This window comes from Eschscholzia californica, unplaced genomic scaffold (assembly GCF_041429995.1).
Source record: "Eschscholzia californica isolate CP2 unplaced genomic scaffold, dmEscCali1.0.p SCAF_2, whole genome shotgun sequence".
NCBI lineage: Eukaryota > Viridiplantae > Streptophyta > Magnoliopsida > Ranunculales > Papaveraceae > Eschscholzia > Eschscholzia californica.
In genome coordinates this window covers 54,154,675-54,171,193 of record NW_028238309.1, presented here as the reverse complement: position 1 = coordinate 54,171,193, position 16,519 = coordinate 54,154,675, and the positions used below count along the sequence as shown (strand labels likewise).

Below are 16,519 nucleotides of genomic sequence, written 5' to 3'. Positions count from 1 at the left end.
AACTTGATACAATCAGCTAGAGTGGGTTTTTGTTATGACTTAATTGTTTTACGATATTACGTTGACATTGTACATGTTGAGACTTACCATAATACATTTTACTATACGTCTTTACAAATGTTGTTTGATTATCGCAATTGCAAGCACAGACTTAAGCCACATCAGAATATTTTCCGCAAAGTGCCATAACCATTTTGTATCTTACCTTTCTTTATCCAGAGAAATGAACTCAAGTTCCAGTGCATATCGAGCTATGCATCTCTCTTTTGAAGATTTCCATGACATGACAGTTCCACTCAGTTTGGATATATCCACTAGTTGACTTAGTATCATCTATATCTGAGACTCAATTTGCATCGAAGTACCCTCCTATTACGTTAGGATATTTGGTGTAATTCAGTCGATATTCATTAGTTCAATACACTTCGGTGTATATTTATTGAACGCCACTCTTTGTAAGATGCCCTTTCTTGCCACAAGTATAGTAGTCACCTTCAAATTTTCGCTTAATAGCCTTACATGTGGTTGAATAAAACTTAGAAAGGGAAACCCAAACTAAGTAATTAACGAACTAGAAATCGTTTGGTAGTTGGCAGTTTCGAGTGGTTGTAAGGAAAGGACCCTCGATAGAGAGAAGAAAATACATGAAAATTTTAAGTTTTTTAACTGTATTGGTTGATATGAACCCTAATTTTGAAAATTGCAGAAGCTAATTAGATAGGGCAAATTTTCGTTTTGGGCCTTCCGTCAAGTAAAGATCATCCATGGATGGAAGACCCATTTACACAAGGGATGAATATTTCTCTAGTTTGATATATAAATGTTTGTTCAGTTTGACAAAATTTTCTGATACGATGAAATAATAACAAAGACCCAAATGATTAAGTAAGAACTCTCAATCAAATCAATCAACTTCATCAAAAAAAAAAAGAACTCTCAATCAAATAACGTGCATATACAAGAACACTAACATTAGAACAATTTCATCAAATACTTATAAGTTGTGACATGTTTCCTTGTAGCGGAAGCTAATAGGATGGTACTTATGTTAAACGACGAAATCAATTAGTTGCACTTCGTGTTGAAGGAAGTGTCAGTTATAGAGTTCATAGGTATCACCGCAAAATAGTGAACTATGGTGTAATGGTTTTGGTAATCATCCTTAAGAAAGCACATGCAAATCCTAGTTGAGAAAGGATAATTTAGGTTAAAGGAAGTAACTAAGTAGAATAATCATTGTGATGTCATCAATGTGAAGAAGAAGACCAGTGGTCGTAGTATTACAAGACTTGACATATATGAAATTGAGAACTCAAAATGTTCACAGAGGCGAAGTAAAATAAAAAAGAATATTGGGTTTGCGATGAGTTGAATATAACATCGCACATACGAAAGATCACATTCTAACAGGATTTGTTCATCTTCTGTCGTGTTCTAGCTAAGAGTTTCATATTCATTTCTCATCGGATTTTCGTGATTCTTGAACTATTAGGTTCCTTTACTAGTGCACAATCGAATAAGATCAAGAAACTCGAAATCCGATAGAAATATTATAGAAAAAATCGATTAATCATCAACACACATTCGTAAAACCCTAGTTTTGACAACTTCATCTTTAGGAGAGGATTTCTCCTAGATGCCTAATAATTAAGAAACGAGTAAATACTCATTGGAAAGCTTAGGTCCTAAGCTTCCAAACCATCCAAATTTCACATTAATCCATCAAGTAAAACTCGAGTAAAGCCCTAAGAAAGTAAGATGAAAAGCACACTCTCAACCCACCAAATTCTCCCATTTTTGAGAACCTCATCCAAACCCCTTCAAAATGACCTTATAAATGCCGTTGATAACCGTTAATCCGAAGGTCCCCATTTAAAATTACAAACTTTAATAATCCGCGTGACTCATAAATCAACCAATCAGCGTTCAGCTTTTCCTCTATTCTTTTCGCCGGTTCATATTTAAATGATTTTAATTCTCTCATCGTTTCTCAAACTATACCCACAAGAATCATCTAAAGATCTCTTAACCCCATCGTCTTTCTTACCCTAACCCTAACCCTAATTTCTCAAAATGTCAACTGTCGATGAAGCAAACACTGCTACTGCTGAACCAGTGATCGATACAACACCTGCTGAACCATCAACTGAGGAGAAACCAGATCCAGCACCAAAGGCCAAAGCTACTAAAGAACCAAAAGCTAAGAAACCAGCAGCACCAAGAAAACCTAGAGCTCCTGCTCTTCATCCTACTTACTCTGAGGTATACTTTAATTTCGATTCTTATTCTACTTTAAGATTATCATTGTCATTTGTTTATATCAATTTAGGGTTTCTTTATAGTTCATTTTGAATCTTAAATGTTGGTAAAGTATTGATCTGGAAATGTTTGATTGAATTGTTTTGTTAGATGGTGAAAGAGGCGATTGTTTCACTGAAAGAGAGAAATGGTTCAAGTCAGTACGCCATTACTAAGTTCATTGAAGAGAAGTACAGTCAACATCTTCCTCCCAATTTCAAGAAGCTTGTTCTTAATCAAATCAAGAAGTTAGTTACTGAAGGTTCTGTTGTCAAATTGAAAGGATCTTACAAAATACCTAGTGCTCGATCGGCGGCACCGAAATCGGCATCTTCACCTTCCGCCGCCGCAGCTGCACCAGCGAAGAAGGCTGCTCCGGCGAAAGCAAAGGTTGCTCCTGCTAAAGCTAAGGCTGTTCCGGCTAAGGCTAAGGCTGCTCCAGCTAAGGCTAAGGCAGCGCCGGCTAAAGGAAAGGCTGCTCCTACTAAATCGAAGCCGGCTGCTAAGCCTAAAGCTGCTCCAGCTAAGGCTAAACCAGCTGCTAAGCCAAAGGCTGCTCCACCGGCTAAGGCTAAGCCAGCTGCTAAGCCGAAAGCAGCTCCTGCTACTAAATCTAAAGCAGCGGCTCCTTCCAAGGCGAAAGCACCAGCTGCTGCTCCAGCTGCCAAGGCAAAGCCAGCTACAAAAGCAAAGCCAGCTGCAAAGCCAAAGGCAAGACCAGCTAAGGCAGCAAGAACATCAACAAGAACTTCTCCGGCGAGGAAGGCAGCGGCTCCAAAACCGGCACCGGCAGCAACGAAGAAAGTGGCGGCGAAACCAGTGAAGAAGACAAAGACAGTGAAGTCACCGGTAAAGAAAGGTCCAGCAAGGAAAGCAAAGAAGTAGAGAGAGAGAGAGAAGGGTAGTATCTGTAAATTTTCTTAATACTTGGGGTTATAATTTACCGTGACTTTCCCTGGAAAACAAACGAATGTATTAGACGTGTGGATCCTGAAAACCTTTTATTGTTTTCTCTTTTTTTTTGTTATATCTTTTATTCTTCTTGTTAATTTTGTTTCTCTTTAGGGGGGGAATTTTAGAGTGAGAGAAAGAGACAGATAGAGGATGATGGTTACTTGATTCATCCTTCTTTTGCCCTAGTTTGTAACTGATGAAGTCTGAGTAAAGATGGAATTTGCTCTTACAATTTGTTTCTAAATCCTTTTCTTTGTGTGTGTTTCAAGTAATTTTGTTTTCTTCTAAAGAATGTCAATGCATTTATGAACACGTGCCCATTAGGTTGATATTTTGATAGTATTGTTGCTTGCTTTGGTACCTTAGGGTTTTATAAGTCTTCACAAATGTGCAGCCTAGCTGCCATTAGATGATAGTTGTACATAGATATTAGAATTTGGACCTCATTATAGACAAGGAAAATGAGAATATGCCCTAACATTTGGAAGCCCATTCTTAACCCTATGATTTCCTTCTACTTCTTCAACTATGTTGCCTTCTAGGCCACTCTCTCTCTCTCTAAATGGGGAATGCTAGTTCATAAGGAAGGTATACATCATATCTCCATCCTTTTTTTAGGGTTTTATTTGCTTGTAAATTTGTCTCCTATGATGTTATACTACGAAAGAACATCCAATATTACTTGTAATCCGAAGCTTATAGTGAAATTTTACTTATCATTTCAACAATTAGATCACATAGATATTGAATTTAAGTAATAATTCCTGCTGCTTGATTGTTATTCTTTCTTTAAATTTTGAATTGGTCAAGTGATCTTTGTCAATATGATAGTCTTTGGTCAGTTTTGATCTTAGAGTTTTGGGTGAACCTTCTGTGAGTGAGAAATCCCTAGTTAATATAAGAAATTTTGGTGAACTTTTATGGTATTCACTCACTGCAAGTCTTCATTTAGGCTTCATCACTAAAACCAACACTTACCAGTCCTTTGTGTACATACCGATTATCATGTTAGAACACAATAAAATCGTTCGACTAGATGTTTTCTGTGTATTGCGAAGCAAGGTTTGATACACAAACAGATAAAGTACATGATAGGTGTGATCATGATATGTATGTCTTCAAATGTGTTGTCGGTGTTTCTACCCTTTTCAGCTCATCACGACCCACACTTTGTAGCAATGTCGTCCGTCGACAAAAATACCTAAACATGTTACCGAATTGCATCGTCTATCTTGTGAATTCTGAATTTTGAAATCTTTCTTTTGTTGTTGATAAGTTACCCAATTGCATCGTCTTTCATGCTTCAATTATAACGTAGAGGCACTATATAAATAAAGCACTAAGCCAGTTGTTTCTTTTATCGAAACCGAAGTTATGCTAGTTAACGGTATTTGAGTTTCTTTCTTGGGAGGTAAACATTAATGATCGAGTATATCTGGTCCTCCAATTAAATTGATCAAACTGTTAACTCTTATTAAAACATACCTATTTTCTTCCCTGTCGAAAATCTCTAGGCATGTACAAAGAATCTAGACAGTTGCTCGATGTTTTAAGTAGTAACCGACAATCAAACTAACACTAGGATATTTTTGGATGCTGTCACATTTACGTTACCGAAGCTTGTTCATAATACATCCATATTTTTTGAAACTATAATACATGCCTTTTAAACGTGTAACTGCGCTACTCCTGGCAAATGTATGAGATATAAAGCAGCAGAGTTGCAGCCTTTAAGTACTGAGAGTGGGTTAGATATAGATTTTCTAATCCCACAATCGACAAGGTCTAAAAGAACATTAACGATCACCGAAAGGGTTCCTGTTATATTTCCATAGCTTGTGTATACTATCAATCATGTGTGTCTTTCGATAATAGTATTGCTTGTTAAGGTGCTAAAAAAAAGAAGCATTGGATTCTACTCTACCCGAATCCCGATACTTATGGGATGTCAGATACATAATTAGGAATTTTGATAAACTTATGAGAACAAGTAAGAGGAAGTGCAATTATTATGCCATGGATTTAAATGAGTTTGAAATGGCATTAGTCCTCCCATACTAACTTGCTAATATCTTCTTTTCGATATTTTCAATGACAGCCTTTAAGTCTTGTTGGAGGAATTTCCTTGATGAAGATATCAACTACATCCTGCCAAACAGATCCAGGTTGGCGGGTAGGGTAGGGTTGCTGGTACATTTCATGTATGCTGTTTGCTTCTTCACTCAACTTGCTTACATTCCTTAAACATTTAATTTCTTATTCATCTACCAGCAATTTATTGGTTCCATCTTTCCATCCTATCAGCTTTAGACACAATTATCACATAGCGATACCATATCATCACACACGAAAGTTAAAAATGCATAACTAAAATCTTTAGCTATTCCTATAATGAAGTGTCTATTGATTTAACTCATAATCTAGCCGATGGAGATGATAGATGGTTTACCTTAGGTGGAGTTCCCATTAAATTTGTGCAATATAGCCTGGCAATATCAACTAGTGGGCAGTATTTGGGAAATGCATTTGCGAACTTTTTGTTTGATCTCAACTGTGACTTTACCCTCACAGCTCTTTTCTTTATGATAGCTCTCCTGTCTAGACTCTTCAGAATAGCTCATGAGTATCGTATAAATTCAATTAGGTTATATTCGAAGATTAATTTGAGATACATTTGTTCCAAGAAAACCAAATACCAAACTGGAAAAATGTCGACTTTGGTGTTTTCTTTGAAATTGAACCCCTAACTGTCATCTTAATACCGAATGCAGTTTTGGATGTTAAAAGTACAAAATAGACGGAAGAGTTCAAAGTGCGTCTTGCTTTTGTAGTTCAATTTCCTAGTTCACATGGAATGATGGGTCGAGTAGTCAATGAGAGCCTTTTGAAAGAACTTAATCCTCATATGGTAATCTCTAGAGTCTAGAGTAATTATCTTCATTGCATTTTTCTATAACAATTCCCCCTAATCAATCCTGGTCCCATAACAAGTTTATTGAAGATTACTGGCTTATAAGTTGTAACATACCTGATGGCTCTAGCAACTGCTAGATGTGGGTCATGTACGATTCCAACCAACTCTATTCGGTATGGTTTCTTATTAGTGAATTCTTTCTCTGTTTTCTCCCAATAGTTCTGCAATTGTCCCATCCTCCCCAACTTTTTATCCTACGCCCATTCCATACTTAGATAGATGAACTTTCCTCGCCATGGCAATGGTTTGCTCAACAAAGGGCTCCATGATAGTGTACCATCCATTATTAGCAAGCAAGAAAGTATCTACAAAGACATGCACGGTAAAGTTTTACTTGTTTCTTGTCGTAATTTATGCAGGTGCATCAGTCGTGACGTGATACTTATAGACTCTAGCTTAAGAGCTGGCAACTGTAATTAGAGAAATAAAGATAGTTATATAGAGAGTGGGCCCTGTAAATGACATCAGTTTCTTTGAAAGCATCTGCCTCTACTACCACTGCTTTCTCTGCTGCTTCTGACCAAAATGATCTGCATAACCTCAACGTTTAAGGAACATGCATAGTGTATGTGTATGTGGAGTGGACGCGCAAGTGTATGTATTCTGCACATAAGTGGGTTATTAACTGCTTTTCCTAAGCGCCACACGTCGATTTTCCTTTTATGACATTGCTTGTTGGTTTTTATTGAAACGTTCATGCGTGAGCACATTATCAAAAGGCAGAAGCAAGTACGAATTCATCATTTTGATAGGACTAGTTTATGTAAACAGTGAACCATGTGTAACCCTCACCCCTTCTTACCAAACATTACTGCTAACTCTATGTCTCAATTTCTCATTCCTCTTTCCTGCCACAGTTCAGCCCTTCCAAGGTTTCTCCACCTAGCTCGAATATGTTGCCTTAAAGGGCAAGCTAACAATGCCCTCTCTAATTGGGTTGTGGAGAATGCTTCTTTAGTAAGACAATGTACTTTTACCTCCTTATGTTTGAGAAGTTTTTGTACAATTACCTTCAAAAACTGCAAAAGCATCGAAGTTTCAGTTCTTCCTAGCTTTGAGTTAATCTGACATATTAGACCATTTCATTTTACATGCTTCAATAAGAGTCTGTACTCTATGGACGTTACAAATGAAGCACTATACCGACAGTGGTTTCTCTGAGTCTCTTACCAAAGAAGATATAAAGTTGGCCGAGGCATCTGGTTTCTTGTCTTGGGTGCTGAAGTTCTTATATTTCATGGTCCTGAACCTACTCACAGACTGATGAATTCAGAACAGATTCTGGGCTGTCGAAGTAGCGGAATGAGCTCTATATGTTAGCATCTTCCTTGTGCCTCCAGTCAGTTGTAAATTTTTCTGAGGGAACTAATAGGAGTAGCAATTGTAACAAATAACTAGAAATTGTTTTTTTTTTCTTGGAAGACTTGATATCACCAATCTCAACCATTTAACCAACTACAGACAATCAGACTAATTTTTAAGATCACTTGTTTGACATGATCTTGGTCCAGCTAGTTGAGCCTTTTTGTACTCAACAAAAATTGACATTGTCAATGGTTGGATTAAGTTTAGTTTTCTGAGTGTGAAATAGATTTTCTTTTTTTTTTTTTGTTGAAAGTGAAATAGATTTTCTTACTTCATGTGGTATGGTGATAGGTTTCTTAAACATATTTCCAAAGAACTTTTTGAGCTAAGTCAAGGAATCAAAGATTTGTAGCTTAACAGGATTACAATTGTTTCTTATGGGTTTGTGATTCTCATTTACAAGAATGACTTGTTTTAATATTTATAGACACAGTTATTCTTAATAAAATATTGGAGTGACTAACATTAAAATATTTCTTCACATAATATCACAACTAAAAAAAATTAAGAACCCTAGGTTTCATCCACCACCCAAACAGCTCTTGCTCAAATTTAACCCTCTCTCTATTTTTTTTTTTTTTCTTATCTCTCGTTCTTTATTCATTTCAATCTATTTTACTATGTTAAAAAAAATGTACAAAGATTTTTTTTAATTGAGACCTTTATTTATTTTAATTACAACTTAATCACGTTACTATTTCCACTACCATTAACTCCGACGACCATAATTCCGACCGACATCCCTCCCTCTTTCTGTCTCCCCTTCTTTCTACCGTTGTATGTTCTGAACTTCTGATGAAGGGGAGACCTATTCACCGGAACCCTCATCTGATTCTGGACTCCAGATCTTGGCAAAACTCGTCTGGAAAATCAGACGATGGAATCTCGGCGAAGGAACCATTTCCTTTGTCTGAACTTACAAAGAGAAGGGGGAGAAAGGGACACAAAAAGAAGAGAGTAAGAAGAGGAGAGAAAGAAGAGAGAGAAGGTGAAGTCGCCGACCAATTAGGACCGACGACTTTAAGGGTGTGTTTTGAGAATGTCTTTTTGACATTTCCACCTTTTTTTTCCTGATTTTTTTTTAATTTCTTCAAAATAACGACCAATAATAATATTTTCATATTCATAGAGAGAGAGTTTTTGTAAAAGGGCAATTTGGTCAATAAGGAAACTTCTATTTTCTTTTTGTTCCCCAGGAAACTTCTATTTTCTTTTTGTTCCCCAGGAAACTTCTATATTATCTGTGTCAAAAAAAGAACTGCTATATTACAACTTGGTGCAGTTAGTTCTTTTCTCTATTCTCAGACGGAGATCAAACTTTTCCATCTTTACCATATTCTTCTGATTCATCTTCATTCCGAAATCAACGACAACATCGTGGACTCGTGGAGTATTAGGGTTTCCATCGTCTAGGTATGCTAATCTCTCTCTCTTCTCCGCTGAATGAAATTTTACTTCACTAGAACTCTATCTATGAATTCACGAAACAGAAATCTTTTAGGATTAGATTGATGCTCGTCTTTTGTGGAACCGGGGAAACAGAAATCTTTTAGGGTTTTATTTTAGACACTTGGTTGGCTTTAATAGTTTCTGACTTGGTCCTATTATTGATTGGATCTTCTTCTTCTTAAACTTGAGCTTAAGAGTAGTTGCATTCAAACTGTTTGAAGATATGCCTGACTCAATCTTATTGTAGTCTCGTTCTTAAAATGTCGTTACTATTAGTTTTGGTAGGGAAATTTGTACTTGAAAATTAATGAATTGTAAAACACAATGATTTTATTGTATTTTTATCATATACCAGTGATGTTATTAATCGTGCTAACAATATTAAAGACCTTAGGTTTGTAAATAAAAGTTGGTAATTGAGCAGTTTATAGCTTTGTTATGGCTTATCTTGTTCAAAGTGTTATATTATGAACATAAATGTAGAAGATCCAGATTGTTCTAATGTTTATTATAGTTACCTGTCCAATTAAATTCTGGAATACATCATATGTTTTAACATATCAATTTAAGGGCTCTGTAATTCATTAACTACTTCGTATTTGTTGGCTTCCTTAATGGGTCTAACCATGATATGGCATCATGGCATAAAATTAAACAAATTATGGGTAGATATGTTTTATGAATTCCTAAAAAGTTGGATTAAGTTTGGAAGCAATGATACTTGAAAATTATAATATGATACCTTGTGGCTCGACATCATTTGAAACCAATGGATCTCCATGAGCCCCATCAGGGTTATTATAGGTAGATATACTTTAACCAAGATAACTGCTGTAATGTTTTATGAGCCCCATCAAGGTTACTACCCCAACAAGGACTCAACCCATAACCCCCACTCATCTTAACTTTCATGGCACGATACGACCACATTCACCGTTCCGATTATCTCCTATCTATTCATTCTTTGTAGGAATTCTTGAATCATGAGAAAACTAGATATTAATGTCACTAGGAAATTTCTTCTCACTCGAAAAGTGATCTTTTTATTTTCCTAAAAGATTCAAGATCTATTTTTTTATTTTCTATTTAGCTATTTTTATTTTAAGTTTCTCATGTTGTTCACTGAATACGTTCCCAAAGATAGTTCTTTTATTTTGTTACTTGTAATTCAGTCGCAATTTGTCATTTTGACCCAATTTGGGAACCTTACCTTTTGATACTTTTTATCGTTGATTTTGCAGATATAGTTGCCTTGGTATACCTGAAATTTTGTTAGTCCTAACAGTTCTTCTCCTATGGAGACTGTACCAATGAAATTGAGCGCGAATCAATTAGCAGCCAGGGCAATGCAACTCCAAATGAAAGGGAAGCAAGAAGAAGCAGAAAAACTTATGGTGAGAAAATGGAATGCCGTTGCTTTCCCTAGCGTACAGTTCAACCAAGAAGCCATGTGTGAAATATTAGTTAGTAGCTCCATATATAGTATAATATAAGACGAGTTAAATAGGTATTAGAGAGCTTATGCATATTTGAAGGTAGAAGCTTTTGTGGGGGCTTACGTAAGTCACTCGCGAAATAACCTTCTAGTTATTTTGCAAATCTAAAGTATCTAAACAAACAATAAAAGAGATTGGAAAATAAACAATAACTAGAATAGCAAAAAGATGGGAGTATCGAGAATATAACAATAATAAATAGAAAGTCGGTTGGCATGAGTTTTAATCTTCTGTAAGTTTTGTTTCCTGGTCATTAGGTTAAATGTACTGGGTAAAATATTATGTTCTGTTACTATTGAAAACTAATCACTCTGTTTGAGTGACACATGTGAATTATGCTTGTAAAGTAATCTTTTGCTGTAGTTTAATGTTTAAGTCCCAAACGAAATTTAAAATGTTTGTATTTTGCCAGAAAGAAATAGAGATCATTAAGCAGAAGCAGGACAGCGACTCAAAAATCAGCACCCATGAAGCTAGGAGAAGTGCTAGAAGGTTAGCTTTTTTCTGCGCATTATCTATCATATACGCAGTTGCTAGTAGTTAAGATACTCAGTCTTGGTGGATGTGGTGACAAATGTTATTTCTTTTCTAGTTTGTCCTTTAACCTTCTCGGTTGAATTGTTTAGCATTTGGTTTTTTGCATGCAGGCACGTAAGGGATGAGTTATCTCTTCGAGAAAAGGGAAAAGAGGAGGATGCGGATATGAATCTGGCTCGAAATATAATGCAGAATCAGAATTATAGCATGTCCACACGGGCGGACAATGAATATGATTATGATGATGGTCCAAGTAGAAAGAGAAACAAGAAGAACACTGTGGTTCCTGAGCAGTCAACCAAGAATTACAGTATTGCAGGTCGCATCTTGACTCAGCAAGAACGCTGCCAGTTTTGTTTAGAGAACCCGACGAGGCCAAGACATCTTGTTGTTTCAATTGCTAATTTTACGTATTTGATGCTACCACAATGGCAGCCTGTTGTGCAGGGTCATTGCTGTATTTTACCGATGCAGGTAAGTTTCATGAGACTCCCTTGTTTGTTGTTTTTGTTTGGCTTCCTTTCTAGATGTTTATGTAGAACCTTGTCCATTTACAGCATGAACCATCCACGAGAAATGCTGACAACCATGTGTTGGATGAAATTCGCAACTTCAAGAAATGCCTTATTAAGATGTTCGCTCAGCAAAATAGAGATGTTGTATTTCTTGAAACCGTGACGGGCCTCGCAAAGCAACAGCGACATTGCTTGATCGAGTGCATCCCTTTGCCACACGAAATTGCTAGGCAGGCACCTTTATATTTTAAGAAGGTTAGTCTTAAATCTACATCATTTCATATTTTCTGAACTTTTTTCACTCTTTTGCATTGGTCATCTTTCTAGCATGGAGATCTTTACAGTAAAGTTCTTTAGTACGGTTTAATATGATATTACCTTATGTAAATATGTTGAATGGAAATCTTCTGGTGTTCTTTTGAAATTATTAGGTTAATTTTTATCTATTGAACCCATATAACTTTAAGTGGAAGAATTGATGTAGATAGAAATCATGAAAATTTAGAAAGTTGCCTAAATAAATTTAGCGAAGTAGGAGTTTGGAATAATTGTTGAATGGAGGAAGTTGCATCTCTGCATGCTAGTGTTGTTTTAGTTATCATTTGTTAAGTTAAAAAATGGAAGAGATTGATCTGTTAGAACTAAACTAGGTTACCGAATCAGATGGGAAAACTAATTTCCTAGATTCTCTTATGCATGAAGTTTTCCTCTTGTGCGGGGAGCTAATCCTTCACATTGGTTGGTTCTGTTTTCAGATCTTCTTATCATATTAAACACCAGGATCCAAAATGACAAATTTACTCTTGCATAATGACGACATTGTTATGTTACTCCAACTCAAAACTCTCTTTCTACTTTCATTTGAGCATAATTTGTATTTTGTTGTCAGATTGTTAGTTATTTTCTTTAGTCACAGCATATTAAAATCTCTGTGCTTGTTGTGCTTGGAGTTCCTGAAAAAGCCGTGCTCTTGGTTCTCCGAGTCTAAAAGATGGTAATGTTTTGCAGGCTATTGATGAAGCTGAAGACGAATGGAGCCAGCACAACGCAAAGAAGCTAATAGACACAAGCGAAAAGGGCCTACTTGGCTCAATTCCTAAGGACTTCCCGTACTTCCACGTAGAATTTGGTCTAAATAAGGGCTTTGTTCATGTAATAGACGATGAAAGTCAGTTCAAGACCAACTTTGGTCTGAATGTCATCAGAGGGATGCTTCTTTTGCCCGACGAAGATATGTATAGACGAAGACAAAAGCAAGAGACGATGGAAACTCAAAAGCAAGCTGTGTCTGTCTTCGCCAAAGAATGGGAGCCTTTTGATTGGACAAAGGAGCTTCCTTGAGCCTGTTCTTTTCTTCTTTTCATGTGTACAGATGCAGTTTGTATATGATATTTAGAGTCTGAAAAAGAATTCCAGAAATTTTTTGCTGGCGACATCAGAAGAAGAGTATGTTTGGGAAAAAATCCGATTTTTTCTTTCCTATGAAATTTTGTACCTCAGAAACTTTTTAGTTTCTGTGAAACATTAACCTGTACAGTCTACATGTGACTCATTTTGACGCCAAGTTAATTTCAGAATATGTTCTTTTTTTCCCTACTCCATTTGAATTAGTCTCATATCAACTTTGAGTCCACATGAGTATTTGTGATCAGAACAAATATGAATTGTTGGGAGTCCGATCATGGCTTTAGTCATATTGAGACAACTAGACAAGGAAGCTCTAGAGTGAGAAACAAAAAAACCAACTCCATCTAAGAGTTGAGGATTCCACTCAAAACAACTTGAAGAATGTTGGAATTCCTATGGAAGAAGATGATGATGAGGCAATGAGCCTTTACAAAAATGTAGTAGCACTTTTTTTTTGTTGAAGAAATGTAGTAGCACTTTGCCCCTATTTCAATCCTTAAGCAAGTAAACTCTCAATCCTAAAGCAAGTAAACTCACCTTAGTTCAACAACAAAAAAAAAAAAAAGTAAACTCACCTTAGTTCAACAAAAAAAAAAAAAAAAAAGTAAACTCACCTCGAAACTATATTATTTCAATCATTCATACTCTGGTTCAACAGTTTAACAATAGAATTGGGCCACTTAAGCAAGCAAACTTACTGAGAAACTATTTTATTTCAGCCATTCGTACTCGGTTTAAAAGTCGCAAGATAGAATTTGACCACTTAAGGAAGCAAACTAAGAAAGTATTTTATTTCAACCATTCATACTCGGTTTAAAAGTCGAACGATAGAATTTGTCCACTTAAGCAAGCAAACTTACTAGAGACTATTTTATTTCAAATTCATACTCGGTTCAAAAGTCGAACAATAGAATTTGACCACTTAAGCAAACTTAGTGAGAACCTATTTTATTTCAACCATTCATACTCGGTTCAAATGTCGAACAATAGAATTTGACCACTTCAAGCAAACTAAGAAAGTATTTTATTTCAACCATTCATACTCGGTTTAAAAGTCGAAAGATAGAATTTGACCACTTAAGCAAGCAAACTTACTGAGAAACTATTTTATTTCAACCATTCATACTCGGTACAAAAGTCGAACGATAGAATTTGACCCACTTAAGCAAGCAAACTTACTGAGAAACTATTTTATTTCAACCATTCATACTCGGTTTAAAAGTCGAAAGATAGAATTTGACCACTTAAGCAAGCAAACTTACTGAGAAACTATTTTATTTCAACCATTCATATTCGGTTAAAAAATCGAACGATAGAAAAAATTGTTAATATTGGTCAAGTTAGATTTAAAAATGCCTAAAATCTTATGCGGCTCCCAAAATCTACGAATTCGCCCATTAAAAACTCACTTCCCCACTGCTTAAAATTTTGTTGTCAATGAAAACATTATTTTTTTTGAACAATTTGGATTAACATTGAAAGATTAAAAGTAATTACAAATATCAAGCAAAAAAAGGGGGACGGATCGGTCGCCCCCCCGAAAAGGACCCAAGCCAGAAGGCATCCCGCCCATACACAACCAACCTCTACCGTCCGAGGATGACGACATCAGGCAAACCTGCACTGGTACCAACCGCAGCTCACAAAAGGAAAGACGACTACTAACTACTACCTACAGGCTACATCCGCCTCCCTCTGACTCGAGGGAAAAGATGTAGGGGGTAGATGCCTCCCCCCACTCCCTCCGCCCCACTTTAAGAGCCCCCCACAGAAAATACTCCCAAAAAACAAAGGTACAGACTCCTAGAAACACCTAAAAAATCCCAATAAACTTCCTGAGAAAACAACCCCTCCCGCAACTCTCCCCACGAGCCCACCACCACCCACAACTCCTCCCTGATTAAGTCTGGGGCACTTGTTTTTGTTTTCCATCCTGTCATTTGCAGCTATCAAACTACATCCCAAAGTACCACATCATAACTATTCATTGCTGACTCAAACACAAGTACCAGGCCGACCCTACCACTGTCCCCCTTTATTGCTGACGCGTACTTTGCTGCCTTTATGTCAACATCCATCTTGACTTTACTCTTAGACTTTTGGTAGATACTCAAACCATCAATGCTAGACAGGCTATCATCACCTGCTACTTCCACCGCTATAATGGCTGACTACCAAACCGTGTTGTAGCCAACTTTATTGAAAAAAAGAATAAAAGAATCCGGCGAAGGGAAGATCCTTCGCTGGAGAAGCACAAACTCCCTGTAAGAGGGTCTAGGAGAAAGTTTTTTTTTTTAGGAGAATGAAAACATTGTGAAATCAAATAATTATATTCTTCTAAAATTATATTCAAATTACAGAAAATTTTTAGTGGCGATTAAATGGTGAAAATCGTAAAAGGAGAGAAACTTCATTTTCTTATTTTTGTCCAAATAAAACTACAAAAACCAAAGAGTCACTTACTAAAAAGGCACAAAGGCACAAAAACATCCCATAAATCTGCGTTTTAAGTTATCTTTCAATGAAAGTGGTGTTATTCTTGAAAATAAAAAAAACTTCATAAAGGTAACCCATTAGAGGTATCAGTCCTATAGATTGCATTATAGGTGGACATGAAACTACCGATATGCAATCACACGTATCAATTTTTTCTTATCGATGGAAAAACTTATCAAAATTCTTTTCAAATGTTGCTCTTTGTTATCTATCGGTAGGACTGCACCGACGACTTATGTTACACATTGATTTCATCTTTCTGACAATTCGAGCGTGGTTGCATCTTACAGATAGAAACTTATCACAATTCTCTTCGAATATTCCTCTCTATCTCTAGGTAGGGGTGGGAATCGGTCCGGATGGCCGGGAAACAGAAACTAACTTAACCGATCCGGGCACAAGTCCTAAGTGTCCACTCGGGCATCCAGACAAAACGAACGGACATTTCAGCTTTTTCTTCAACAAAGTGCCCGCCCGTGACCGTTTTGATAGTCGGGCAAACCGGGTATAGGTCGGTCGAACGCCGGTCACTAATGAACAAATAAAGAAAATTTTATTCGAAATTAAAAATGTTTAATAGCTAAATATGACTTTCTAAACCCCCACTTTACGATTCCAAAAAGTAAATGAATTTGAAATCACAAGATAAACATTGAGATTTCTCATGAATAATGATCGGTTTTATGCTTCTTCACATGGATTACGATCGGTTTATTGTGGATTCTAGGATTACGGAAGATATATTGAGATTTTGGAGGAGAGAGAGATTAGAGAAGTAGAATGGCGAAGACAAGATTAAGAAAAGTGATTTTTAGGGTTATTTATTTTCACTCTTGAAATCTAATGGTTGTAGCAAAATCTACAAATCTAAAGGCTTAAAATCAATCATATAGGGAGGGCAGGTGTAAGATAAACAAATGGGTTCGGTCGGGCGGACTATATAAGAGGCGGACTCGGTCGGACCATCGGGTAAGGACCTATGCCCGCGTCCGTCCGCTTAAACTATTTCGGTCGGGCGGGTACAGTCC

The 16,519-nt window shown here is 36.5% G+C and overlaps 2 protein-coding genes and 1 long non-coding RNA gene across 4 annotated transcripts; all 3 read left to right on the top strand.

Moving 5' to 3' along the window:
* Nucleotides 1-1,772: 1,772 nt before the first annotated feature.
* On the top strand, nt 1,773-3,481 carry LOC147559085 (uncharacterized). Its single transcript, XM_086660875.1, has 2 exons — nt 1,773-2,262; nt 2,410-3,481. Exons 1-2 carry the CDS (start codon nt 2,074-2,076, stop codon nt 3,181-3,183), a joined length of 963 nt encoding a protein of 320 aa, XP_086517001.1. The 5' UTR covers nt 1,773-2,073; the 3' UTR covers nt 3,184-3,481.
* A 599-nt stretch (nt 3,482-4,080) lies between these two features.
* Nucleotides 4,081-7,723, top strand: LOC147559084 (uncharacterized). The gene is made up of 2 exons (XR_015234487.1): nt 4,081-5,453; nt 6,586-7,723. It is a non-coding gene; the product is annotated as an uncharacterized LOC147559084 (long non-coding RNA).
* Nucleotides 7,724-8,797: 1,074 nt separating this feature from the next.
* LOC147559083 (uncharacterized) lies at nt 8,798-13,178 on the top strand. 2 transcript variants are annotated; one of them, XM_086660874.1, is made up of 6 exons: nt 8,798-9,004; nt 10,282-10,434; nt 10,949-11,028; nt 11,184-11,547; nt 11,631-11,843; nt 12,597-13,178. In XM_086660874.1, exons 2-6 carry the CDS (start codon nt 10,336-10,338, stop codon nt 12,927-12,929), a joined length of 1,089 nt encoding a protein of 362 aa, XP_086517000.1. In that variant the 5' UTR covers nt 8,798-9,004; nt 10,282-10,335; the 3' UTR covers nt 12,930-13,178. The 2 variants fall into 2 exon arrangements, with proteins under 2 accessions (XP_086517000.1, XP_086516999.1); XM_086660873.1 differs by having other exon boundaries at nt 8,817-9,004; nt 10,288-10,434.
* The last annotated feature ends 3,341 nt before the right edge of the window (nt 13,179-16,519 follow it).